Source organism: Littorina saxatilis, linkage group LG12 (assembly GCF_037325665.1).
Source record: "Littorina saxatilis isolate snail1 linkage group LG12, US_GU_Lsax_2.0, whole genome shotgun sequence".
NCBI classification, from domain to species: domain Eukaryota; kingdom Metazoa; phylum Mollusca; class Gastropoda; order Littorinimorpha; family Littorinidae; genus Littorina; species Littorina saxatilis.
Genome location: NC_090256.1, coordinates 39,232,599 through 39,250,221, shown reverse-complemented (window position 1 = coordinate 39,250,221; position 17,623 = coordinate 39,232,599). Strand labels below are relative to the sequence as shown.

General features: G+C 43.1%; 2 protein-coding genes across 22 annotated transcripts in view; one reads left to right on the top strand and one right to left on the bottom strand.

Moving 5' to 3' along the window:
- LOC138981906 (uncharacterized) overlaps positions 1 to 17,483 on the top strand; it is a 39,708-nt gene extending 22,225 nt beyond the window's left edge. For 2 of the 3 annotated variants that reach the window (XM_070355070.1, XM_070355071.1), the window contains exons 2-7: positions 1,346 to 1,596; positions 6,504 to 6,608; positions 7,357 to 7,975; positions 12,807 to 12,976; positions 15,289 to 15,506; positions 15,848 to 17,483. In XM_070355070.1, coding sequence (XP_070211171.1) covers positions 1,462 to 1,596; positions 6,504 to 6,608; positions 7,357 to 7,975; positions 12,807 to 12,976; positions 15,289 to 15,506; positions 15,848 to 16,013 — 1,413 coding nt within the window. In that variant the 5' untranslated portion in view covers positions 1,346 to 1,461 and the 3' untranslated portion in view covers positions 16,014 to 17,483. The remainder of the gene's footprint in view (positions 1 to 1,345; positions 1,597 to 6,503; positions 6,609 to 7,356; positions 7,976 to 12,806; positions 12,977 to 15,288; positions 15,507 to 15,847) is intronic. The other variant, XM_070355072.1, reaches the window with a different exon arrangement.
- The window catches only part of LOC138981903 (uncharacterized), a 236,166-nt gene that overhangs the window by 175,087 nt on the left and 43,456 nt on the right, over positions 1 to 17,623 (bottom strand). The gene's annotated exons all lie outside the window — the stretch shown is intronic.

Genomic DNA, 17,623 nt, shown 5'->3' with positions numbered 1-17,623 from the left:
CTTTATGAAATTTGACATGAGAGTTCCTGGGTATGAAATCCCCGAACGTTTTTTTCATTTTTTTGATAAATGTCTTTGATGACGTCATATCCGGCTTTTCGTGAAAGGTGAGGCGGCACTGTCACGCCCTCATTTTTCAACCAAATTGGTTGAAATTTTGGTCAAGTAATCTTCGACAAAGCGCGGATTTCGGTATTGCATTTCAGCTTGGTGGCTTAAAAATTAATTAATGACTTTGGTCATTAAAAATCGGAAAATTGTAAAAAAAAATAAAAATTTATAAAACGATCCAAATTTACGTTTATTTTATTCTCCATCATTTGCTGATTCCAAAAACATATAATTATGTTATATTTGGATTAAAAACAAGCTCTAAAAATTAAATATATAAAAATTATTATCAAAATTAAATTGTCGAAATCAATTTAAAAACACTTTCATCTTATTCCTTGCCGGTTCCTGATTCCAAAAACATATAGATATGATATGTTTGGATTAAAAACACGCTCAGAAAGTTAAAACAAAGAGAGGTACAGAAAAGCGTGCTATCCTTCTTAGCGCAACTACTACCCCGCTCTTCTTGTCAATTTCACTGCCTATGCCGTGAGCGGTGGACTACGAGTATACGGTCTTGCTGCGTTGCATTGCGTTCAGTTTCATTCTGTGAGTTCGACAGCTACTTGACTAAATATTGTATTTTCGCCTTACGCGACTTGTTTCACAATGTAGTCGTCAGTTTGTGATTTCAATGTAATTTCGATGTAAGCTTATCTGCAATAGCACGTTATAAACATATAATAATATATTGTGTACCTCTAAATCTAAAACGCAACAAACGGCTGCGAGTCACAGGAACTAGAGCGGTGGGGGTTGACCGTTCAGAGGAACTGGCGCTATGCAGAACCGTCCTTTGCTACGAGAAAGACGTTTTGCGTGACACGTTTCCGGGCTTTTCTTTTTTCAAACTTTCAAAACTTCGAATTGTACTGATCTTGTCTTGATGAAAAAAGATTTTTTTTTATGATTTAAGAATGTTTGTTATTTAGATTTTAAAAGTTAGGTCTAGCGACTGAACAATCCGGCTGGCCACGCAAAAATTAATTCTTTGCAAATTGCTCGCTCTTTACGTAAGGCGCCTGGGATGTTCTCAAGCGGTGAGTGTTTGTACTGTGTGTAAACGCCTGACAGTAGCCTATCTGTCATGGTTTACAGGAGGCTTAGTGTGCCTTTAGTGTCGCTTCACGCGACTTGTTTCTCTTTGTCATTTTGATCAGGAGACAGCGAAGCTTAAAAGTTAAAGGGACAGAAGTACCATAGACTACATGATAGGGGTTGTTCGTTCCAGGGACCAATCCGACTGAAGAGCCATACAGTTGGTACGTTCCAGGGATTGAGCAGACAGAAGGATCATAGTGGCGGTACATTTCAGCGAGGAACGGACCCATTGAGAGAGGAACCACAATGATTCGTGTGACGTTCAAGAGGCTGTTGGCGATAGTGCTTGTCATCTGTGTTGGCGGCCTGGCACTTTCAGTCTGGAACACTGCCTTGTTCACAGGAAACAATTATATCAACGGTCTGATGGGTGAAAACAAGGTACTGTTTACCGGGGGTTAGTGCGTGTGGTTGGAGGGGGGGAGGAGGGGGGGGGGCGGGGCGGGGAGTTTAAGGGATTGGGTGAAGTGGAGAAGTCGTGATGGGTTGGGATTCTTCTTTCCTTGCAACAGGTCCACACCAGCCGACACTTATTTAATTCCTGGAAACCACAGGAGCTTGTATCTAACTTTTCTAAGCAAACATTTTTACTCCACGAAAAATTGACTCCGGAGTAAAAATTTCGTACGAAATTCTTACTCCGAGTACGCCTTTTGTACGAGAAAAGAACTCCCCAAGGTACGAAAAAATTACTCCACGAAATTTTGACTCCCCAAAGTTTTACTTTCTGTGAAAATCTCGTACGCGAAAATGGGATGCGGGCGAAGGGATAATGCCAATATGTGATCTCGCTTAAACAAATGTCGCGCTACCCTCCCTCCACCCCTTCCACCACCAAGACTAACAGGGGACCGGGGAGTAAAAGTTGCGTACACCTGGCGTGGGCAGTAAAGTGCTCGTGTTAGAGTGGAATAATTGATTCGTTATTTATTCGCCAGGGGAGTAACATTTTCGACCGAAATGTTTATTCGGAACACACCTGTCGTTGGAAGTTATTTTCTCGTGTTATGTGGGAGTAGTTTTTTTCGTAAAGGGAGTAAAATGTTCGTACGACATTTTTACTCCGGAGTACAAATCTCGTGGGAGTAATTTTCTCGTGTTAAACCGGTCCATCTACTCCTTTATCCTTCCTACTTCCTGGTGAGTGGTGTTTTCGAGTTTGTTACTTGAAGTGAAAGCTTAATCATTTTTGTTTGTATCTGAGCGTCATGCGTTCACGAATGATGAAGGGGGTGCAAAGGCGACGTAGAAAGCTTGAAACGGAGCGAATCGGCAGTGCGAGCTTCCATTCCTTGCAGTGAATAGTAGTAGTAATAGTACAGAAAGGATAAAGGAGCAGATCGACCGGCGTTTTGATACAATCTCCTCATCCTGAACTCAGGTCAAAATGAGTTTGGCTCATTCTCTCCCTGACAGGATGCCTTGAGCTATATCCTTGTCTGGCAAGGAAACCGATTTTTTTTACATATTAATTTAGAGCTTCTTGTAATGTATTATTGATATAAGCAGATTCGCGATCGTCGATAATGATTTTTCATGGTGTTTTGTAATTTTTAAATTACAAAGGAATTGATATGTAAGACAGTTTCAACAGAGCTATTTTTCGCGGCTGTAAGTTTACTGTGCAAACAACTCTAAATATGGCAAAAGTGTCACGTGATAATCAACCGTTTGGTTTCGGCGTTCACTGGAGCAGACGATTTTTTCTGTAACCAGTTGACAGTGATGAAACCATACATTACGGTCTCCTTCCGTCAGCAGTCTCAAACGTTCGACTTGTTTTGACCTTAGAACGATGTCTGTATTATAACTGTGAAGAACAGAACGGAGATCACTGTCGAAGTCGGCCAATCTGCAGTCATTTTTGTCTTGCGAACACTGACTGATCTCAAATTTAGATCAGTGCACAGGCGGAAGGTATCGTCCACTGGACTACTACTACCACAGAAAGACTACAATTAAGGTATGTCACTCACCTTTGAGTCTTCTGTGTTCTTGGAGTCGCTTCCTGGGGAAAAATATTGTTCAAGACGGTTTGCCTATTCCTACAGTCTGTGTAAGGTCAAATAAATACAGTTGAATGATTGTTTGAACTATTATGTGCCTTTAGTTTTCAGCTTCCGTCCTCTGCAGGTTGTTTTTAACCATCATTTGGACGAATCTTCGCCGTTTGCGAGCAGCTAATCCACTTGGAGACAAATCATGTATCCGTACCGAATATGCATACCAGCGCTCATTGGTTAATAACAGGATATTCGATGATTATTTTCCCGTGGGTAGCCGTCCCTTTGCTGCACAATATTTACATATGTTTTAGACCAATGAGCGATGGTATGCATATTCGGTGCGGATACATGATTTGTCCCCAAGTGGATTAGCGGCTCGCAAACGAAGATTCGTCCAAATGATGGTTAAAAACAACCTGCAGCGGACGGAAGCTGAAAACTAAAGGCACATAATAGTTCAAACAATCATTCAACTGTATTTATTTGACCTTACACAGACTGTAGGAAGAGGCAACCCGTCTTGAACAATATTTTTCCACAGGAAGCGACTCCAAGAACACAGAAGACTCGAAGGTGAGTGACATACCTTGTAGTCTTTCTGTGATAGTAGTAATCCAGTGGACGATACCAGAGACGACGATACCTCCCGCCTGTGATCAGTGTTCGCGAAAACCATTATGGGAGATAACTCTGTATTTTTGTTTTGATAGAGTCGCGTAGGACTGTTGCGTCCGGTCAGGGCCGAGAGAATGAGCCGAACTCATTTTGACCTGAGTTCAGGATGACAATCTCCTGTGCTGGAAAACGGGAAAAGTAGGACAGGAGTGCGTGGAGGCGCTGTTACCGTTTTGAGTTGAATACCGCGTATTCCTCGCCACGCAAAAACTATTGACACTTGCCCAGCCAAGGTACGGTATATTGTTTTGTGTGGGTGTTGAAATAGCGGCACCACATGCCAGGAATATTTTGTAACTAGTGTTTTGAACGTTTAATTGTCCCAGTTTTAAGCGTTGTGGTAAGATACTATTCAGAACCGGGAAATGTCCGTGTACGGCGTGTTTTCTCTTGCTCAATTCTCCTCTTTCGCCTCTGAAATAAGCGTCCTTTTTCATCAAACCTTTTCGGTTACGTCTCAGTTAAAGTAGAGCCAATTTTTCGTACACTTCCGAAGGCCAAATTCGCAAGAAAACGTCTTCACCATGGTGTTGTGGGCAGTTTGAAAATGTTTTACTTTTTAGTGATATCACGGTGATCTGAGATGTCTGAGATTGGTGTACAGCTTTGTAATCAAAATATCCTAGCTTCCTTACTACTTCTCTAATTTTATGGGTTGGTCTGTCGTACGCTTACTCAGGTCGACGACAGCAAGTTCAAGCTAAAATAACTATGAATTTAAAGCTAGGAACCCTGTTGAAAGTATGGCATTCCGTTTGTCAAATAATTATTTGGATACTTTTTCATGTTTTTTTCACCAGTTTTAGCTAAATAATCATTATTTAGAAGCTCATGTGCTAAATAAGTAATTGTTTATAAACAATGTAAAACAATTCTAAATAATTTTTTGTTTACGTAAACTATTCATTGTTTACCTAAACAATTCATTGTTTACGTAAATAATTCATTGTTTACGTAAATAATTCATTGTTTACGTAAATAATGTATTGTTTACACAAATAATCACTTATTTCACAAAATAATATTTTTTGGGTGGATAAAGTGAGCAGTTGCTTAATAAATCATTGTGTACCTATATAATGCATTATTTAGCAGATTCGCTAATTCATTGCTTAGGGAAAGCAGTTTTCATTATTTAGGGGAATCAAGAATTGACTTCTAAGCTTCATTTTTTTTCTTTGTGTATATACTATAATTCAATACAAGGTATCTCCAAACATTATTTATCAGAAAATGTTCGTAAATTTGTTTATTTTACACGCTGAAATTGCCGTACGAAAAGAACTGAATGCGAAAACAAACAAAAGGTCAAGGTCATGACCGGGAGTGTTTAGTGTTTGCATTCTCTCCCTTGAAGTAGTTGAGAAAAAAGTTTTCCGTCTTAAGTTTTCTGTTCTGTCTCAACAAAAACTTTCTCTTTCCATTTCTCTTACTGCATGATTAAACTTTTTTTTTTATCTGTAAGTTACACAACACAACTTGGTATATACGAAACTGAGTAATCAGTGTGTTGAAACCCCAACAACCAGTATCCACTGCCAGTATCAAAACCCACTGCCAGTATCAAAAGTTTCTGCTACAGCAACCGCAGCAGGACCAGGTCCGCCAGACAGAATGCCGCATGTGGCATCAGCAGCAGCGCGTGAAAAAACTTCCAAAATGTCTCTGGTTTCAATATTATCGTTCCTTCCTGCTCCCTCAGCCACTTTGAATTTCTTCGTGACGCGAAAATTCTCCGTAGTTTCGAATATGTTTTTACTTTTCTCTTTGAAATGAAACGATTAAAGGAAGATAAATGGAAAGACAGGCATGTTGTTGGGACATAAACAGAACAGAGAACATAAGGGGAAATAACTGTGTTTCAACAACTTCAAGCAAGAAAATGCAAACACTAAACACTCCCGGCAGGGAAAAACCTTAATTGACCTTGACCTTTGACTGTGTTTGAGATTAGTTATTTTCGTACAGCAATTTCGACTTGTAAAATAAACAAAATAATATCCAAACAACAGCTATTTTAAGATAAGAGTGTGTGGAGAGACCTTGTATTCAATTATAGTAATCACTGAAAGACATAAAACTTAGTTCAGAAGCGAATCCTAGAAACCCCTATAAATAATGGAAAATGTGTTGGCTAAACAATTCATTGTTTACGTAAATAATTCATTGTTTACGTAAATAATGATTTATTTAGCAACATTGCTGATTGTTTATAAACAATGTAATATAAGTCTAAATAATATATTGTTTACGTAAACAATATATTATTTAGACGTATTATACATTGTTTGTAAACAATCAGCAATGTTGCTAAATAAATCATTATTTACGTAAACAATGAATTATTTGCGTAAACAATTAATTGTTTATGTAAATAATGAATGGTTTACGTAAACAAAAAATTATTTAGAATTGTTTTACATTGTTTATAAACAATTACTTATTTAGCACATGAGCTTCTAAATAATGATTATTTAGCTAAAGCTGGTGAAAAAAACATGAAAAGTATCCAAATAATTATTTGACAAATGGAATGCCATATGAAAGATGCCCTCAACCCAACAAATAGATTGTCCTACTTGTTCACACTACAATGTTTTGTTACAGGTAACAGGTTCTGCGCCAGAGGGGCTCCAGCGCGCAGCAGCATACAATGTCACTTTTTTTACTGCTGAAAAGGAGGCATCAAACACCACACGTAATGAAACGCAGGTATTTATTTAACACACAGCAATGGACTCCAAACACCATCATGTTTATAATGCACAGCTGCCTTAAAAAAGGTTTGTATCGGTTACCACTCAGTGCAGAATCATTCTTACGATTTCAATGGACTCAAAACTTCCCCGCTGTGCAGACTCAGTGACGGTATCCATGTTCCACCCCCGTGGCATCACTGTAGAACGAAAAAGACCTCGGTCATTCTGCCATAAGTGTAGGTGGCGGATTACACCTAAACACGCACACACCTGGGTAGCGCGACTCTGTTGCTGCTAGCTTTCCACTAGGAGGAAGCGACCCGAATTTCCCAGCGATGGAATAACCAAGTAATGAAATTGGACATGAAAATAAAATTAGGACGATCTTTTCTTTGAAAAAAAATTGCATGCCACTAACACTTAGTAATTTCTCCTAAATGTGCACAAGGTTTTCAGGAGTATGGACCATGAACTTTTTCCCATCACTTGACTTTTTTTTAGTGACTGCCACTGCAGTTCAATAAAACACACACACTCACATACAACAAAAACACATACACACACACACACACACACACACACACACACACACTCGCACACACACACACACTGACACACACATTCACTCACTCACTCACTCACTCACTCACTTACTCACACACACACAAACACACACACACACACACACACACACACACATACACACACACACACACACGCGCGCGCGCGCGCGATCGTTTTAAGTTCTTTGTTGTGTGTAGGTGTTGTGTGTGGAGGTGTTCCCTTCATGGACGACGTCAGACCCAAAGGACACGGTCTTCACCCGTCGTGTCTACCTCTACTCCGCCTTCGTCGCTCTGCACAGGGCGCCGTCTACCGGCAGTTACGTAGACATCGTCGCTTTCCAAGAAGGGAATCAACTCCTTGGTCTGAAGTGCTGCGCAAAGATTCCTGGCCAGGCACCTTCCCTAGGGGGTGAAGCTGCGATCGACTTCCCAGCCATGAGCCTAAAAGATGACCCCGCCTCGAAAGACCTCAGTGTCTTCGGATTGGTTTTCCGCTGCCAATTCCCGCTCACCGCGACGCAGCTGGGCGCCGGTCGCGTGACTCTTTCTACTACGTCATGTCCGGAAGATGATCGTGTCTATTTGCCTGTGGGTCTGCCAGTAAAGAAACCCGGAGAATTGGCTCTCTGTGGTAAGGTGGCCTACGGTCACGAACTGGATCCTCGAAGATTGGTGGAGTGGTTTGAGATGCAACGGCTTCTTGGAGTGGACAAGATTCTCATTTATGACTTAAACAACACCGAAACAGTCCGCAAGATTTTCAGTCACTACCGAGAGACTGGCCTTCTTGATCCTCTTCCATATAAGTTGCCAGGTGCGTATCTAACATAATGGCCGATGTGTGTGTGTGTGTGTGTGTGTGTGTGTGTGTGTGTGTGTGTGTGTATTTGATGATTATGCTGACTGGCAGGTCTATTTTCTGTTTACACACCACTATCTGCAGAATGGTAGACCTGTTGTTTGGGTGTTTTTGTTGTTGTTGTTGCTGTTGTACTACCTGATTAATGACTTGTCGGGTCTCCAAACGGCACTGTAGTTTCTGCTGACTCAAAAGGCTGTTCATGTACCTTCTGTGCTCTTTGTGCTGTCTAGCAGCTCAGACCACCAAGTTACTTGGCATGATGTGCTGCTTGGAAACTTTAGCCTACTATAGTGACTCGGCCATATATGTGTTGACTAAAACGTTTATAGTCTCCTAGTTACTCGGCCTGGTGGTGTGACTGGAAGTCTATAGTCTCCTAGTTACTCGGCCTGGTGGGCTGACTGGAAGTCTATTGTCTCCTAGTTACTCGGCCTGGTGAGGTGACTGGAAGTCTATAGTCTCCTAGTTACTCGGCCTGGTGGGGTGACTGGCAGTCTATAGTCTCCTAGTTACTCGGCCTGGTGGGCTGACTGGAAGTCTATAGTCTCCTAGTTACTCGGCCTGGTGGGCTGACTGGAAGTCTATAGTCTCCTAGTTACTCGGTCTGGTGGGCTGACTGGAAGTCTATAGTCTCCTAGTTACTTGGCCTGGTGGGCTGTCTGGAAGTTTATAGTCTCCTAGTTACTCGGCCTGGTGGGGTGACTGGAAGTCTATAGTCTCCTAGTTACTCGGCCTGGTGGGCTGACTGGAAAGTGTAGTCTCCTAGTTACTCGGCCTGGTGGGGTGACTGGAAGTCTATAGTCTCCTAGTTACTCGGCCTGGTGGGCTGACTGGAAGTCTATAGTCTCCTAGTTACTCGGTCTGGTGGGCTGACTGGAAGTCTATAGTCTCCTAGTAGTTACTCAGTCTGATGGGCTGACTGGAAGTCTATAGTCTCCTAGTTACTCGGCCTGGTGGGCTGACTGGAAGTCTATAGTCTCCTAGTTACTCGGTCTGATGGGCTGACTGGAAGTCTATAGTCTCCTAGTTACTCGGCCTGGTGGGCTGACTGGAAGTCTATAGTCTCCTAGTTACTCGGCCTGGTGGGCTGACTGGAAGTCTATAGTCTCCTAGTTACTCGGTCTGGTGGGCTGACTGGAAGTCTATAGTCTCCTAGTTACTCGGTCTGATGGGCTGACTGGAAGTCTATAGTCTCCTAGTTACTCGGCCTGGTGGGCTGACTGGAAGTCTATAGTCTCCTAGTTACTCGGTCTGATGGGCTGACTGGAAGTCTATAGTCTCCTAGTTACTCGGCCTGGTGGGCTGACTGGAAGTCTATAGTCTCCTAGTTACTCAGCCTGGTGGGCTGACTGGAAGTCTATAGTCTCCTAGTTACTCGGCCTGGTGGGCTGACTGGAAGTCTATAGTCTCCTAGTTACTCGGTCTGATGGGCTGACTGGAAGTCTATAGTCTCCTAGTTACTCGGCCTGGTGGGCTGACTGGAAGTCTATAGTCTCCTAGTTACTCGGCCTGGTGGGCTGACTGGAAGTCTATAGTCTCCTAGTTACTCGGTCTGGTGGGCTGACTAGAAGTCTATAGTCTCCTAGTTACTCGGTCTGATGGGCTGACTGGAAGTCTATAGTCTCCTAGTTACTCGGCCTGGTGGGCTGACTGGAAGTCTATAGTCTCCTAGTTACTCGGTCTGATGGGCTGACTGGAAGTCTATAGTCTCCTAGTTACTCGGCCTGGTGGGCTGACTGGAAGTCTATAGTCTCCTAGTTACTCAGCCTGGTGGGCTGACTGGAAGTCTATAGTCTCCTAGTTACTCGGCCTGGTGGGCTGACTGGAAGTCTATAGTCTCCTAGTTACTCAGTCTGATGGGCTGACTGGAAGTCTATAGTCTCCTAGTTACTCGGCCTGGTGGGCTGACTGGAAGTTTATAGTCTCCTAGTTACTCTGTCTGATGTGCTGACTGGAAGTCTATAGTCTCCTAGTTACTCGGCCTGGTGGGCTGACTGGAAGTCTATAGTCTCCTAGTTACCTGGTCTGATGGGCTGACTGGAAGTCTATAGTCTCCTAGTTACTCGGCCTGGTGGGGTGACTGGAAGTCTATAGTCTCCTAGTTACTCGGCCTGGTGGGCTGACTGGAAGTCTATAGTCTCCTAGTTACTCGGTCTGGTGGGCTGACTGGAAGTCTATAGTCTCCTAGTTACCCGGTCTGATGGGCTGACTGGAAGTCTATAGTCTCCTAGTTACTCGGCCTGGTGGGCTGACTGGAAGTCTATAGTCTCCTAGTTACTCGGTCTGATGGGCTGACTGGAAGTCTATAGTCTCCTAGTTACTCGGCCTGGTGGGCTGACTGGAAGTCTATAGTCTCCTAGTTACTCAGCCTGGTGGGCTGACTGGAAGTCTATAGTCTCCTAGTTACTCGGCCTGGTGGGCTGACTGGAAGTCTATAGTCTCCTAGTTACTCAGTCTGATGGGCTGACTGGAAGTCTATAGTCTCCTAGTTACTCGGCCTGGTGGGCTGACTGGAAGTTTATAGTCTCCTAGTTACTCTGTCTGATGTGCTGACTGGAAGTCTATAGTCTCCTAGTTACTCGGCCTGGTGGGCTGACTGGAAGTCTATAGTCTCCTAGTTACTCGGTCTGATGGGCTGACTGGAAGTCTATAGTCTCCTAGTTACTCGGTCTGGTGGGCTGACTGGAAGTCTATAGTATCCTAGTTACTCGGCCTGGTGGACTGACTGGAAGTCTATAGTCTCCTAGTTACTCGGTCTGGTGGGCTGACTGGAAGTCTATAGTCTCCTAGTTACTCGGTCTGATGGGCTGACTGGAAGTCTATAGTCTCCTAGTTACTCGGCCTGGTGGGCTGACTGGAAGTCTATAGTCTCCTAGTTACTCGGTCTGATGGGCTGATTGGAAGTCTATAGTCTCCTAGTTACTCGGCCTGGTGGGCTGACTGGAAGTCTATAGTCTCCTAGTTACTCAGCCTGGTTTGGCTGACTGGAAGTCTATAGTTTCCTAGTTACTCGGCCTGGTGGGCTGACTGGAAGTCTATAGTCTCCTAGTTACTCAGTCTGATGGGCTGACTGGAAGTCTATAGTCTCCTAGTTACTCGGCCTGGTGGGCTGACTGGAAGTTTATAGTCTCCTAGTTACTCTGTCTGATGTGCTGACTGGAAGTCTATAGTCTCCTAGTTACTCGGCCTGGTGGGCTGACTGGAAGTCTATAGTCTCCTAGTTACTCGGTCTGGTGGGCTGACTGGAAGTCTATAGTCTCCTAGTAGTTACTCGGTCTGATGAGCTGACTGGAAGTCTATAGTCTCCTAGTTACTCGGCCTGGTGGGCTGACTGGAAGTCTATAGTCTCCTAGTTACTCGGTCTGATGGGCTGACTGGAAGTCTATAGTCTCCTAGTTACTCGGCCTGGTGGGCTGACTGGAAGTCTATAGTCTCCTAGTTACTCGGCCTGGTGGGCTGACTGGAAGTCTATAGTCTCCTAGTTACTCGGTCTGGTGGGCTGACTGGAAGTCTATAGTCTCCTAGTTACTCGGTCTGATGGGCTGACTGGAAGTCTATAGTCTCCTAGTTACTCGGCCTGGTGGGCTGACTGGAAGTCTATAGTCTCCTAGTTACTCGGTCTGATGGGCTGACTGGAAGTCTATAGTCTCCTAGTTACTCGGCCTGGTGGGCTGACTGGAAGTCTATAGTCTCCTAGTTACTCAGCCTGGTGGGCTGACTGGAAGTCTATAGTCTCCTAGTTACTCGGCCTGGTGGGCTGACTGGAAGTCTATAGTCTCCTAGTTACTCAGTCTGATGGGCTGACTGGAAGTCTATAGTCTCCTAGTTACTCGGCCTGGTGGGCTGACTGGAAGTTTATAGTCTCCTAGTTACTCTGTCTGATGTGCTGACTGGAAGTCTATAGTCTCCTAGTTACTCGGCCTGGTGGGCTGACTGGAAAGTGTAGTCTCCTAGGCCTGTTTGTATTTTAGGTAATTGGACCTTGTGTGCTGACGGGTAAGTCTTGTTTTTCTTGTAACTCTGCCTGATGTTTTGTCTTGAAAGTCTACTCTCCTATCTAGATTCCCAGTCATTCAGACTGATGTTTTGTCTTGAAAGTCTACTCTCCTATCTAGATTCCCAGTAATTCGGACTTATGTGCTGTCTGTAAAGTCTAGGCTCCTATCTAGATTTCCAGTAATTCGGCCTGGTGTGTTGTCTTGAAAGTCTACTCTCCTATCCAGATTCCCAGTAATTCAGACTGATGTTTTGTCTTGAAAGTCTACTCTCCTATCTAGATTCCCAGTAATTCGGACTGATGTGCTGTCTGTAAAGTCTAGGCTCCTGGTAACGCAGATGTATTGACTCGTAAGTTTAGTCACCTGGTTGCTTGGCCTGGTGTTTTGACTTGTATGTATAATCTGCTTTTTGATTACTGAAAAGTCTAGACTCCTAGTTATACTTTGCCTGATGGGCTAAAAGCTCAGGTCTCCCATTTACTCGGCTTTGTACTTAGAGTGGAAAGCCTGGTCTCCGAGTAACTGAGCTGATGTGTGGACTGGTTAGTTTAGGATCCTTTTTAGTTGGGACGTGTGTTGGCTGGTAAGCTTAGTCTCCTATAGTTACTAGCACTGATATGTTGACCAGAGAGTCTCTTGCTGACTCTGCCTTATTTGCTGGCTAATAGTTACGGTGAGCTCTTTGTCTCACAGCGTTAACTTAGCTAAGGTCTACACATTGACGACCAAACAGGACTCTCGAAACAACGTGTGAACACAGACCTAATTCCGGCTTGACTGTTCAGGCAGGAACTGGGGTCGGGTTCTGGCTCCTTTGAACATCCGCAGTCACGATGAATCCTTGCCGATATGGGACTGTCGGCTACGCCTGGCTGGTTATGATTACGTCATGGGCATCGACATGGATGAAGTCATTCTGCCCCGGATCGCAACGCGCTTAAAACCCTTCTTCAACGTAAGTCCATAGGTTGCTACCATTCCCTTTTCTCTTCATGGATATTTACTTTCTCTCTCTCTCTCTCTCTCTCTCTCTCTCTCTCTCTCTCTCTCTCTCTCTCTCTCTCTCTCTCTCTTTCTCTCTCGCTCTCTCTCTCTCTCTCTCTCTCTCTCTCTCTCTCTCTCTCTCTCTCTCTCTCTCTCTCTTTCTCTCTCTCTCTCTCTTCTTCGACATCCACAATCAGGGCCGGACCAAATGAGTTGTAAGGGGGGGGGGGGGTTCCTCCTTTTTTGGGGGGGCAAATCAGCGAAGTGGCGAAGCCACAAGCGCGCGCCTGCAAAGCAGGCGCGCGAACTAGGGGGGTCCGGGGGCATGCTCCCCCGGAAAATTTTTGAAAAACGGTTAAAATCTGTGCAATCTGGTGCATTCTGGGCCTTGTTTTGAGGGTTAAGAGCAGCATTGTGGGGGGGGGGGGGGGGGTACCTTTTTCTCATCGGATTTCACATTGAATAAAATTTGTTAGAGACACACACAAAATTTATTTAAAAAAAAACAACACCCAACACTCAAAGCAAGGTACATGCTTTTTCCAGGGGGGTTCCGGAACCCCTGGACCCCCCCCCCCCCCCCCCCCCCTGGGTCCGGCCCTGAGAATCGTAAATAATGTTGTTTATCTTATCTCTGACGCCCTCTTTCTTCTGTTAGTGTAATCCAGCACAGAATATGATTATTCACTGTGTGGAAACGCCAGCTTACATTGGAGACAATTTGTCAGGAAAACTTTGCCTTTCCTGGAAGTAGTTATGCGAAATGTTCAATTTTTATTGGGAATTACAATCAAAACTCGGTTTTTATTGTTTGAAGTCATGAAGAAGCTCTCTGACGGCTTGTGGATCCAGTCAAGGACACAGGAAGCACACATGCAGGACGGAAGTTAAGGATCTAAAGCGGTAAAAGTTGGCTACGTCCTGCGATGGTTTAGCTCAGACAATGGGTTAGACACTTAATTGCTGCTTTCTTTCTGATCTCAATCATGATTGAAAAGTGTTACTTAAAAAAAAATATATTTTACACGATTTTATTATGTTGAAACTGATATGAACGTTTTCATGCGCTCAAATTGTTGCATCCTTTTTATATTTAGTCAAGTTTTGACTAAATATTTTAACATCGAGGGGGAATCGAAACGAGGGTCGTGGTGTATGTGCGTGTGTGTGTGTGTCTGTGTGTGTGTGTGTGTGTGTGTAGAGCGATTCAGACTAAACTACTGGACCGATCTTTATGAAATTTGACATAAGAGTTCCTGGGTATGAAATCCCCGAACGTTTTTTTCATTTTTTTGATAAATGTCTTTGATGACGTCATATCCGGCTTTTCGTGAAAGTTGAGGCGGCACTGTCACGCCCTCATTTTTCAACCAAATTGGTTGAAATTTTGGTCAAGTAATCTTCGACGAAGCCCGGGGTTCGGTATTGCATTTCAGCTTGGTGGCTTAAAAATTAATTAATGACTTTGGTCATTAAAAATCTGAAAATTGTAAAAAAAAATAAAAATTTATAAAACGATCCAAATTTACGTTTATCTTATTCTCCATCATTTGCTGATTCCAAAAACATATAAATATGTTATATTCGGATTAAAAACAAGCTCTGAAAATTAAATATATAAAAATTATTATCAAAATTAAATTGTCCAAATCAATTTAAAAACACTTTCATCTTATTCCTTGTCGGCTCCTGATTCCAAAAACATATAGATATGATATTTTTGGATTAAAAACACGCTCAGAAAGTTAAAACAAAGAGAGGTACAGAAAAGCGTGCAATCCTTCTTAGCGCAACTACTACCCCGCTCTTCTTGTCAATTTCACTGCCTTTGCCATGAGCGGTGGACTGACGATGCTACGAGTATACGGTCTTGCTGAAAAATGGCAGCTACTTGACTAAATATTGTATTTTCGCCTTACGCGACTTGTTTTTTTATCAAGTCAGTTTTAGTGCTGGCTTGAGGATGTGCTTACACCGGTTTTGAACAGGCCTAGAAGGTGAAAATTGAATACTCATGGAATCAAAGCCACTTCATACTACAAGGTTCGGGAACCACATTGAAGCTCCAGAATAAAATAATCACTCCCTGTTCTTCTTCTTCCTTCTGCGCTCATGGGCTGCAACTCCCACGTTCACTCGTTGTTGTTTTTCGTTTGTTTTGGTGTGTGGAACGAATGGGCTTTAATTTGTAAGGCTGCCCCCCCCCCCCCTCTCCCGGCATTTAGGCAGTCGTTCTTAGGAGGACTCCACGATCAAGAATGTTTATTTAATGCCCTTCTCCAGGAACAGTTTCAAAAGCATGGCCAGACAGCATCCCTATTCTTTGACGTCCAGTTTTTCGTGGAGGAGTGGGGCCCAGTGAATTCCACAGCGCCCCTCATTTTTCTTCAGTATCTCAACAGCACCAGCCCGCGCAGGGAATGCTTCAAATATGTCTACATACCATCCAGGACTCATCAGCTACAGACGCATACAGTTTACAGCTACCCTGGACACAGTGGGTGAGCACAAATCCACTTAGCGAATGTAGAAAAAACTGAACAAGTTATTTGTGCTTACAACTCTGAATTCCTGTGCACAGTTTCTGTAAATCCCGTACTTTCTGAGTTGAATTCCCAGGTACGTGAGTACTCGGCCCCTGTGCATTTAGAAGTTTGAAATGTCTAAAGTAAGAAGGATAGTATGAATCTGTGGTGATTTTGTGTGCATGTTACCAAGCATCCTTTGATATTATTCATGAAATCACAAATAACCTGGACCATTTAGCCCTTCACGTACAGATCTCCGCCCTAGAAACATGGCAGTGCTTATCAGGGCTTGCTTTTTGCTGTTCAATGTGCAGGATGATCTTTCTGGATACCAATTTGGCCACCATCTTTCACTACAGAAAGTGTCCTCAGGGGTGGAAGTCGTGCAACCCGCCACGCATCACTGACAACAACATGCTGAGGTTCCATGATGAGTTCGTACCCAGGGCGCTGGCGGCACTGAAAAGCGTTGGACTGTGATCAACCTTACCTTGTCCTAACGCCGTGCAGCCGGGCTCAGCTTCCGCAATTTTGCCGAAAACGATGTCCGTCTTATGCCTTTTTACATTTACAGAGTCAATATTTGACCAGTAGTCGGGGCTTTGAGAGGGAAGTGTTGGGGGGTGGGTGTGTGTGTGTGTGTGTGTGTGTGTGTGTGTGTGTGTGTGTGTGTGTGTGTGTGTGTGTGTGGTATGTGTTATGTGTGTGTGTGTGTGTGTGTGTGTGTGTGCGTATGTGAAGCAATTCCCAGAAAACTACTGAACCGATGATTGAAATTTCACTTATGAATTCATCTTGATAATGGCCCCAAACATGAAAACAAAATTTAAATATATCATCTGATGACGTCTTATCCGTCTGTGAAAAAAAATTGAGGCCGCACTGTGGTAAGCGCATTTTGTTGTTGAAATTAAACATTTTTGTTAAAACGATCCTTGACCTGGTCCGAAATATGGTGTTACATTTCAGCTTGAAAACTTCAACATTTATTAACTTATGTGTTCATCTAAATTCTGATTGAAAGTGAAATTGAAATACGAACAAATTCAACCATTTTCTGAATCCCAAAATCTTTACTTGTGTTATGTTTACTCTGAAAATGTGCTGAAAATTTAAGATGGTAGGTTTTTGCAAAGAATGAAAATGAACCTTTGTTTTCGACCGTTCTGTTTTACATGCTGAAAAGTACATGTTGTGTAGAACTTGTAAATTAATTGTTTTGTTTTCTTATTTGTTTAAACGTAGAAGTTATTGTATTGAAATAATGTATTACCACTCGTAGGTAATGTTGTAAAGCACAGATAGCACGAAATTATTCTGTGGTGCGCAATCAAAGCCTTACCCCCCACGGGTTAGGGGGAAGAATTTACCCGATGCTCTCCACCATGTCGTAAGAGGCGACTAACGGATTCTGTTTCTCTTTTTACCCTTGTTAAGTGTTTCTTGTAGAGAATATAGTCAATTTTTGTAAAGATTTTAGTCAAGCAGTATGTAAGAAATGTTAAGTCCTTTGCAGTACTGGAAACTTGCATTCTCCCAGTAAGGTAATACATTGTACTACGTTGCATGCCCCTGGAGCAAATTTTTGATTAGTGCTTTTGTGAACAAGAAACAATTGACAAGTGGTTCTATCCCATCTCCCCCCTTTCCCCGTCGCGATATAACCTTCGTGGTTGAAAACGACGTTAAACACCAAATAAAGAAAGAAAATCAAAGCCTTAAGTAGTAGTTGTAGTAGAAGTAGTTATCAATTAGCTTGCAAGTAGTTTGGATTTATTTGTTTGCTTGTTTGCTGAAATTCTTCCTCGATTAAAAATAACAAACCCAAAACAATGGTCTTGTAAAGTAACCAGCTACGTTATTTTTCCCATCAGGAGGTAAATCTACGAGTGTGTGTGTCTTGAAGCAAAAAATGTTCTTTATCAAAAAAATGGGTTTTCTTGGATGTGTGTGTGTGTGTGTGTGTGTGTAATATTGTATGTGTATTTGCGATTGTATGCGCGCGCGCATCCGTGTGTGTGTGTGTGTGATCTTTCTTATCTCACACACACACACACACACACACACACATGAACACACACACACACACA